The 11,010-nt window shown below is 35.0% G+C and overlaps 1 protein-coding gene across 1 annotated transcript; it reads left to right on the top strand.

Moving 5' to 3' along the window:
- Positions 1-2,276: 2,276 nt before the first annotated feature.
- LOC141587912 (uncharacterized) lies at positions 2,277-3,661 on the top strand. Its single transcript, XM_074409377.1, has 2 exons — positions 2,277-2,389; positions 2,758-3,661. Exons 1-2 carry the CDS (start codon positions 2,277-2,279, stop codon positions 3,659-3,661), a joined length of 1,017 nt encoding a protein of 338 aa, XP_074265478.1.
- The last annotated feature ends 7,349 nt before the right edge of the window (positions 3,662-11,010 follow it).

Here is an 11,010-nt window from a genome sequence, read left to right on the forward strand (position 1 = left end):
ATCATTTTCTCTCATCAGAAAATCACACAAATAAACCCTAATATTTACAGAAAATTGGGGATCTCATTCTAGCAATTTGAGGGGCATTTCTCGGAGCATCTTGGGTGCAACTGATAGGAGAATATCATTGCGATATTGTTCATAGGCCATAAAAGCTAGGACCGAAGGTTATTTCTTAATCCTTTACTATTTTGTTTATGCAATTTATTTTATGACTAGTTATCATCACTTTATAATTCGTTATAATCCTTAAATATAAAGGGATGCATACAGATAAATCCCACACATGTAAATAATTCATTGTTGATTAATTCGTCAATAAGTCCCGACTTAAATCCCTTATAATTCATATTTGCAGGTTTTCGTCATTAAAGTCAATCCGGTTTTTAGAGGTTCGATTCATTAATATTGAGTCTCTGGAATTCGATCTTTGATATATTTCCATCTGTTATTTATCATATCCGTCATTGATTCATCCTTAATTTAACCTAATTAGTTTATTCAATTTATTAATTAACCTTTTAATCTCACAATAATTAGTTCTAATTAGTTTTTATCCATGTTTTATCGTTTTTATTACCTCAATCATATGTAAATAATCTATTAATCACTTTCATCCGAGTCAATTATTCATAATCAAGCATTAAAACCACCAACGAATATTAACAATTTGCAATTCCGACTTCACAGCCAGAACTGAGCCAAGGAACGAACGCAGCAACTGTTGCGCCTCTTCCAGGGGACGCAGCTCTGTTGCGCCTGTTCCTGGTTGATTTATTTCCCTGAACTCCCGTTTTGCCTTGACCTAGTTTATTAGTTTACGTATTAATTAACTATTAATCGTATTATCACCCTAATTCCTGTTCGTTAATTTGTTTATTCTTTCTTTTCTCAAACGATCCGTTTTAAATGTATTTTCGACATAAATCATTAAATCCGATGTAATTATTGTAATTTTCATTATTTTTGTTATTGTATTGTTTGTATGCTCTCACATGTAATCAATCTAAATTCCTACTTCGACATTAATTGCATGCTAAATTACGTGATAACCGACTTAGCTAATTCTCACATGCTAGGACTAATCTAATGAATGTTGCATTGCATGCATATAATTGACAATATATCGAGTATAGACAATTTCCCTAATCATTAGTAGAGGCCGCTATCGAGGCGGGCGGGATTAGGTGTTCGATCAAAAGAACTTCCTAATACGTAGCCTCACCCCTTACTCCAGATCTCTGTGAACATCCGTGTTCATTGGCATCCACGAGAGTCATTCTAGACATAGAATGCTAAGGGTAACGAGTTCTTGGTGTTCATGTTACTACTTTGTGTCTTGACATGGCACGAGGTATTCGAACGGTTTCCAATTTTCCACAATAAATTGGTAGCGACTCCACAAATGCAAACGCTTGTTCCCAAGCGCCCCCGTGGGCCCGCGTCCACAGTTCCTTGTAAGGAAAGACAACGAAAACAAGAATGATTCCATCAACAAACACAAAACAACAACTACTTTCTCTCTCTAGAAATAAGACTACCTTAAGCAACTAAGAGAGAGTAACGATACCGAGACCCAAGCCAAAGGCATCGGATAATATCTGAGATTACCTAACTGACTTAGGCATCGGAGAGGGCCCCATCGGGACACCCCACACCCTTTTCCGAGGCCCTGTGTGCTACGTGTGTAAGGACAGTTCGAAGGTAGAGGTAGAGGGGCATGCATCCAACAAATAATCGAGAGGAGCGCGTTGACCTGAGTCCGAGCCGGGCAACGTTGACTTGATTGTTTTCAACCCGAAACAGCAACGTTATCGAGTATTAATCAGTTGTTACACTTAAGTGACAAATAATGACTACTCTCTCCATTCAACTCCATAGTACCACTATACTTTTTGCACAGATATTAAGGCAAGTATTAAAAAATAATAAAAGGACAAGCATTAAAGTAAACTTGCTTTATTAGGATGAAAATCAAGTTGTATTAAGTATTGGATTAAGGAGTTAAAACTCCCACCAAAAAGTATAAACCTGAATAAAAAGCCAACCAAATTTACAAGTGTTTAAAAATCCCACCAATTACCCCCAAAAAACATCAAATCAGCAACCACACTTGCTCCTTTACAAAACCTGATTTCACCCTACATAATTACACATTTCTTCTTGAGCCAACAAAATTTACTCTTCACATCCAAATAATTTATAGTTTCCAGTCCAAAAATTACACAAACATTAAATTACAAAGGCAACAAAAATTTTAGATTCTTCATTCAGCAATGGTAGGCAAGTGTCTTTCAGAAAAACGAAGGCAGGATGTGGCCATATACTTGCTCCAACAATCAAAACAGGGCAAGCTCAATCGTGGTGCAGTGAAGGAAGAAGCTCTGAGGTATGGAGATAAGGATAGAACAAACTCTTATATTTGGAAACTTACAAATAAACCAAGATTAGTTTGTGAAATGCTAGATGTCAAAAGCAAAAGAATTGGCAACAACAATATAAAACGAATACTCCCTGACATATAGCAATTAAAAGCACTTGAATGGGGTCAAAGAGACACCATTGTTAGGGTGTCTGAAAATACAGGAGTTTCAGTGGGAACAGACCACTCATGGGTTTGTGAAGGTTTACTTAAACCACACTCAAGCCCACTACATCCTCAACTCACTGATACAAACAAGATCCACAGATTGAAGCATGCTTTGAAGTGCTTAGTAGTTGAACAGGTTGTACAAGAATTTGTAGATTTAAATGCAGTGCTAGTCATAAGTTCAAATTTGGTGAGATGAACAACATTATACGCATGGATGAGAAGTGGCTTTACATTACTTATGATGGTCACAAGTTTTGTGTGGTTGAAGGGGAAGAGTTGCCATATAGGAGTTGTAAATCAAATAAGTATATCACAAACGTTATGTTTATGTGTGCAGTTACTAGGCCAATATATTCAAAAGATGGGGAGTTACTCTTTGATGGAAAAATTGGCATGTTTTCATTCACAAAACAACAACTAGCAGCAAGGGTAAGTAGAAACAGACCAAGGGGAACATTGGAGACAAAGCCAGTTGACTCAATTACAAAACAAGTTATAAGAGAATGCATCATAGAACAAGTGATACCAGCAATCAAGAGTAAATGGCCTGAAGGAGCAAGTAAACATATCTTTATACAACAAGATAATGCAAGGCCTCATATAAAGAACAATGATTTAGATTTCATGGCAGTTGCAAACACAAATGGTTTCAACATTGAGTTAATTTTCCAATCTCCAAATTCACCAGATTTAAACTGTAATGACCTTGGGTATTTTAGGGCATTACAGTCCTTACAGTCAAAAAAAGCAGCTAGGTCAGTTGATGAACTAGTGAATTCAAATATGCAAGCATTTGTTGATTATAGTCCAACAAAACTCAACTACATTTTTCTAACACTTCAATCAGTTATGGTTCAAATTATGAAATGTAAGGGTCATAATGATTTTGCAATCCCCCATATGTCAAAGGATCATCTTGCTTCCCTTGGCATATTACCAAGAAATTTGGAGGTAAATGAAGAGTTGGTAAGGGAATGCATTGGGTATTTACAAGGAATAGGTCAAACAGAAGGTTTAGAGTACCTGTTGGGTGAATTAGGTTACAATGTTGAAGCAATTGTAGTTTAGAATCTGTATGTAATGACCAATGTTTTTGAGATTTGTTTAGAGAATAAATATTTCTAGTCTAAGAAATGTTTAACTTCTAATCAAATTATGATTGTTTGGATTGCTATGTAATGCAGAACAATGTAATGTAAGAAGTTCAGTTCAGTTTAATGTTAAAAGTTCAATTCAGTAAGGAATGTTAAAATTTAATGCAACAATTACATAAACTTCTCAGGCCAATGTGGCCTCATCATTGAGTTGTGTGAAATCTTAAGCCTTCCTACACAAAAAAAAAATGAAGGTAGACCATACTAAGTCCATGAAATAACAGTAAGAATTCAGGCAACATAATACATAAGTAACTCATAGAACATGTGTATGCCTTATTACTGCAATATACCATGATTAGCACACACACCCAATCAATTGTTAACCATGTGGAGGCTTAAATACTTCATGAAAATTAAGTTCTCTTTATCAAAGCAATGAAAATGGAATACTTGTAATGTGGAGTTAAATGAAGTTTTAAAATTGAAAGTGCTCTCAAACTATTAAGGAGTCATCATCACTGAGCAACCTCTTAGTACAAAATGAGCCTCACTGAGGTATAGAACCAACCACAGTTGACAGCCAAAAAAATTACAGAAGCTTCAATGAGCAAACGAAAAGTATATTAACTCTCAGGCCTAATTGGCCTCATCATTGAGTTATGTAAATTAGTAATGTCTCCTACACACACACCCAATGAAGGTATACCATACTATGTCCATTAAGCAACAAGCAACAACAAACACAACTCTCAAACCAGTCAAGGAAAAGTTATCATTGAGCTGAGATACACTTTGGTTTAGTTTATTACTGCAACTTAAATGAATAAGCACACACACCTAGACATTGGTAGACCATGTGATGACAAAACTACTTCAAGTAAATGGCCAATTACCTTAACTTTTTTCAACTCTAGAACAGATATTGCTCTTAAACCATTTAGGTACAATCATCATTGAGCAAATACTATGACTACTACGACCTTATACCAGCATAAGCCAACAGCAACTCATAACTGAACCCAATAAAAACCAGCCATGAAAAAACACTACCAAATTCAATAGTTAACCACCAACCAAATTCAGTAGTTAACTAACCACCAATTTCAGTAATTAACCAACGACCAAACTCCACAACCAATCATCAGAAATATTTATAACCAAACAGAATTAACAACAAAGAAAACAACAGAGTACCTTAACATTACCCAACAACACAATGCCCCATGTAACAACATAAACAGCGAAGACAAAATCACATGATAAAAGTAAATATACCCCAACAACAAATAAACAAAAAACATGTTGAAACACAATAACAAAAAACCAAAATTAAACCAGAGACAAACAATAGAAAATTAAAAAGAGAATGAAACAAAGTGTATAAAAGTTTAAGAAAAAGAATTGGACCTCCCTATTTAGATGATTAACTGCGTTTTGCCAAGAACCTCTCCTCATACTTTTTCATTTTAATTGAGCTTGGTGTTTCGTGTTACGCTCAACTTGTTGTGCATATTCATTCCCACCAGATCTACAAGCAACCTCAAAAGCAGACGCTTTATTTTGTTTTGCTATGAATCTTTCACAAAACTTTCTGAATTTAACGGAGCTTGGTGATTCAGGTTGAGACTCAACTTCTTCAACCGGATTAACACCAGACTAAATTCATTATCATCTCTTGGACGGACATATGGAATCTCATCATATTCAGGAGTATTAGGAACACAGAAAAGAAGATCATCAAACTCAATTTCACAAACTTGAGTTCCCAAATCCTCCGGATCTAGTGTGTCATGTACGACAATGTTTGGAGGAGGAGAATCATTGACTGATTGTTCTTGCTCATCTTCATCATCAAAAGTACCAAGTGTATACTAATCAAGAACACATTGCAAACACTCATTAGAACAGTTTGCATGTGATCTCCCTATGGTAATCTTACAACAAAAGAACGAAATTTGAAGATTTGTGATAAAATAAAACAAGAATAAGGCGAAAATAAAAAAGGATGAAGACGAAGACGAAGTTTAGAGAGTATGAGGAGGAGATAATCTGAGGGTTTGAGTGGAATTTTCTGGAGAGTTTAGAGAGAGAGAGAGAGCAAACGAAAAGTATATTAACTCTCAGGCCTAATTGGCCTCATCATTGAGTTATGTAAATTAGTAATGTCTCCTACACACACACCCAATGAAGGTATACCATACTATGTCCATTAAGCAACAAGCAACAACAAACACAACTCTCAAACCAGTCAAGGAAAAGTTATCATTGAGCTGAGATACACTTTGGTTTAGTTTATTACTGCAACTTAAATGAATAAGCACACACACCTAGACATTGGTAGACCATGTGATGACAAAACTACTTCAAGTAAATGGCCAATTACCTTAACTTTTTTCAACTCTAGAACAGATATTGCTCTTAAACCATTTAGGTACAATCATCATTGAGCAAATACTATGACTACTACGACCTTATACCAGATAAGCCAACAAAGAACTCATAACTGAACCCAATAAAAACCAGCCATGAAAAAACACTACCAAATTCAATAGTTAACCACCAACCAAATTCAGTAGTTAACTAACCACCAATTTCAGTAATTAACCAACGACCAAACTCCACAACCAATCATCAGAAATATTTATAACCAAACAGAATTAACAACAAAGAAAACAACAGAGTACCTTAACATTACCCAACAACACAATGCCCCATGTAACAACATAAACAGCGAAGACAAAATCACATGATAAAAGTAAATATACCCCAACAACAAATAAACAAAAAACATGTTGAAACACAATAACAAAAAACCAAAATTAAACCAGAGACAAACAATAGAAAATTAAAAAGAGAATGAAACAAAGTGTATAAAAGTTTAAGAAAAAGAATTGGACCTCCCTATTTAGATGATTAACTGCGTTTTGCCAAGAACCTCTCCTCATACTTTTTCATTTTAATTGAGCTTGGTGTTTCAGGTTCTGGCTCAACTTGTTCAGGCATATTCATTCCCACCAGATCTACAAGCAACCTCAAAAGCAGACGCTTTATTTTGTTTTGCTATGAATCTTTCACAAAACTTTCTGAATTTAACGGAGCTTGGTGATTCAGGTTGAGACTCAACTTCTTCAACCGGATTAACACCAGACTAAATTCATTATCATCTCTTGGACGGACATATGGAATCTCATCATATTCAGGAGTATTAGGAACACGAGTAAAAGAAGATCATCAAACTCAATTTCACAAACTTGAGTTCCCAAATCCTCCGGATCTAGTGTGTCATGTACGACAATGTTTGGAGGAGGAGAATCATTGATCGATTGTTCTTGCTCATCTTCATCATCAAAAGTACCAAGTGTATACTAATCAAGAACACATTGCAAACACTCATTAGAACAGTTTGCATGTGATCTCCCTATGGTAATCTTACAACAAAAGAACGAAATTTGAAGATTTGTGATAAAATAAAACAAGAATAAGGCGAAAATAAAAAAGGATGAAGACGAAGACGAAGTTTAGAGAGTATGAGGAGGAGATAATCTGAGGGTTTGAGTGGAATTTTCTGGAGAGTTTAGAGAGAGAGAGAGAGCAAACGAAAAGTATATTAACTCTCAGGCCTAATTGGCCTCATCATTGAGTTATGTAAATTAGTAATGTCTCCTACACACACACCCAATGAAGGTATACCATACTATGTCCATTAAGCAACAAGCAACAACAAACACAACTCTCAAACCAGTCAAGGAAAAGTTATCATTGAGCTGAGATACACTTTGGTTTAGTTTATTACTGCAACTTAAATGAATAAGCACACACACCTAGACATTGGTAGACCATGTGATGACAAAACTACTTCAAGTAAATGGCCAATTACCTTAACTTTTTTCAACTCTAGAACAGATATTGCTCTTAAACCATTTAGGTACAATCATCATTGAGCAAATACTATGACTACTACGACCTTATACCAGCATAAGCCAACAGCAACTCATAACTGAACCCAATAAAAACCAGCCATGAAAAAACACTACCAAATTCAATAGTTAACCACCAACCAAATTCAGTAGTTAACTAACCACCAATTTCAAAAATAATTAACCAACGACCAAACTCCACAACCAATCATCGAAATATTTATAACCAAAAAGAATTAACAACAAAGAAAACAACAGAGTACCTTAACATTACCCAACAACACAATGCCCCATGTAACAACATAAACAGCGAAGACAAAATCACATGATAAAAGTAAATATACCCCAACAACAAATAAACAAAAAACATGTTGAAACACAATAACAAAAAACCAAAATTAAACCAGAGACAAACAATAGAAAATTAAAAAGAGAATGAAACAAAGTGTATAAAAGTTTAAGAAAAAGAATTGGACCTCCCTATTTAGATGATTAACTGCGTTTTGCCAAGAACCTCTCCTCATACTTTTTCATTTTAATTGAGCTTGGTGTTTCAGGTTCTGGCTCAACTTGTTCAGGCATATTCATTCCCACCAGATCTACAAGCAACCTCAAAAGCAGACGCTTTATTTTGTTTTGCTATGAATCTTTCACAAAACTTTCTGAATTTAACGGAGCTTGGTGATTCAGGTTGAGACTCAACTTCTTCAACCGGATTAACACCAGACTAAATTCATTATCATCTCTTGGACGGACATATGGAATCTCATCATATTCAGGAGTATTAGGAACACAGAAAAGAAGATCATCAAACTCAATTTCACAAACTTGAGTTCCCAAATCCTCCGGATCTAGTGTGTCATGTACGACAATGTTTGGAGGAGGAGAATCATTGACTGATTGTTCTTGCTCATCTTCATCATCAAAAGTACCAAGTGTATACTAATCAAGAACACATTGCAAACACTCATTAGAACAGTTTGCATGTGATCTCCCTATGGTAATCTTACAACAAAAGAACGAAATTTGAAGATTTGTGATAAAATAAAACAAGAATAAGGCGAAAATAAAAAAGGATGAAGACGAAGACGAAGTTTAGAGAGTATGAGGAGGAGATAATCTGAGGGTTTGAGTGGAATTTTCTGGAGAGTTTAGAGAGAGAGAGAGAGCAAACGAAAAGTATATTAACTCTCGTGCCTAATTGGCCTCATCATTGAGTTATGTAAATTAGTAATGTCTCCTACACACACACCCAATGAAGGTATACCATACTATGTCCATTAAGCAACAAGCAACAACAAACACAACTCTCAAACCAGTCAAGGAAAAGTTATCATTGAGCTGAGATACACTTTGGTTTAGTTTATTACTGCAACTTAAATGAATAAGCACACACACCTAGACATTGGTAGACCATGTGATGACAAAACTACTTCAAGTAAATGGCCAATTACCTTAACTTTTTTCAACTCTAGAACAGATATTGCTCTTAAACCATTTAGGTACAATCATCATTGAGCAAATACTATGACTACTACGACCTTATACCAAAGATAAGCCAACAAAGAACTCATAATCGAACCCAATAAAAACCAAACCATGAAAAAACACTACCAAATTCAATAGTTAACCACCAACCAAATTCAGTAGTTAACTAACCACCAATTTCAGTAATTAACCAACGACCAAACTCCACAACCAATCATCAGAAATATTTATAACCAAACAGAATTAACAACAAAGAAAACAACAGAGTACCTTAACATTACCCAACAACACAATGCCCCATGTAACAACATAAACAGCGAAGACAAAATCACATGATAAAAGTAAATATACCCCAACAACAAATAAACAAAAAACATGTTGAAACACAATAACAAAAAACCAAAATTAAACCAGAGACAAACAATAGAAAATTAAAAAGAGAATGAAACAAAGTGTATAAAAGTTTAAGAAAAAGAATTGGACCTCCCTATTTAGATGATTAATCGCGTTTTGCCAAGAACCTCTCCTCATACTTTTTCATTTTAATTGAGCTTGGTGTTTCAGGTTCTGGCTCAACTTGTTCAGGCATATTCATTCCCACCAGATCTACAAGCAACCTCAAAAGCAGACGCTTTATTTTGTTTTGCTATGAATCTTTCACAAAACTTTTCAATTTAACGGAGCTTGGTGATTGAGTTGAGACTCAACTTCTTCAACCGGATTAACACCGGACTAAATTCATTATCATCTCTTGGACGGACATATGGAATCTCATCATATTCAGGAGTATTAGGAACACGTAAAAGAAGATCATCAAACTCAATTTCACAAACTTGAGTTCCCAAATCCTCCGGATCTAGTGTGTCATGTACGACAATGTTTGGAGGAGGAGAATCATTGACTGATTGTTCTTGCTCATCTTCATCATCAAAAGTACCAAGTGTATACTAATCAAGAACACATTGCAAACACTCATTAGAACAGTTTGCATGTGATCTCCCTATGGTAATCTTACAACAAAAGAACGAAATTTGAAGATTTGTGATAAAATAAAACAAGAATAAGGCGAAAATAAAAAAGGATGAAGACGAAGACGAAGTTTAGAGAGTATGAGGAGGAGATAATCTGAGGGTTTGAGTGGAATTTTCTGGAGAGTTTAGAGAGAGAGAGAGAGAGAGAGAGAGAGAGAGAGACTGTGTTGTGAGGAAATAAGGGAGTCACTTAGGGTTTCATAGGAATGATCTAGAAAATGGATCATTGAATTGGGTTGGTTGAGGAGATGAAGACCAAATTTTCAAACGGATTATAGGGGGTGAGTTGGGTTACTTTGGGGTGGGCCAATTTTTTTTGTAGGGAAAGATTAGTGGGTTGGGTTGGGTTATGAAATAAATTTGGGTTAATAATTAGTTTAGGGTGGTTTTTTTTTTGGTGTATTAAGGTGGGGTAAGGATGACATTTATTGTAAATATGGAATGTCAATAAGGATTGAATAGTCATTTTCTTAGCCAAATAAGGAAACCTGTAATGTGAAGTTGAATGGACAAAAAAAGAATACTTGTAATGTGGAGTTGAATGGAGAGAGTATATTTATATGTTAATCATTTGGTTAATTAATTATGTGGTAAAACTATAAGCATACTTTATTTCAAAATTTTGAAAGTTTACATTATTTTAAGCATTTATATTTGTTTTATTTGCTTTAAATACAAATTTTCAATGAATTTACTCATTTACAGGTCGAGTTCGAGTTTTGACCCTAAATTTGCGAGTTATTGTCGGGTCGGATTGTTTTCGAATTTATATTATTTTCGGATAGTTTACGCGGTACCCCTAAGGTTTGCCACTTCGCACGAAATACCCAAATTTTTGATCCGGAAATCTTAAAGAGGTCATAACTCGTGTTTATGAGTTCCAA

This window comes from Silene latifolia, chromosome 6 (genome assembly GCF_048544455.1).
Source record: "Silene latifolia isolate original U9 population chromosome 6, ASM4854445v1, whole genome shotgun sequence".
In the NCBI taxonomy this organism is placed as follows: Eukaryota; Viridiplantae; Streptophyta; class Magnoliopsida; order Caryophyllales; family Caryophyllaceae; genus Silene; species Silene latifolia.

Bases quoted from the DNA above. Each gene is read 5' to 3' on its own strand.
- LOC141587912 (XM_074409377.1), top strand. From the start codon at position 2,277: ATGGTAGGCAAGTGTCTTTCAGAAAAACGAAGGCAGGATGTGGCCATA. The intron at 2,390-2,757 runs GTATGGAGATAA...ATTTAAATGCAG, and splicing joins GTGAAGGAAGAAGCTCTGAG to TGCTAGTCATAAGTTCAAAT.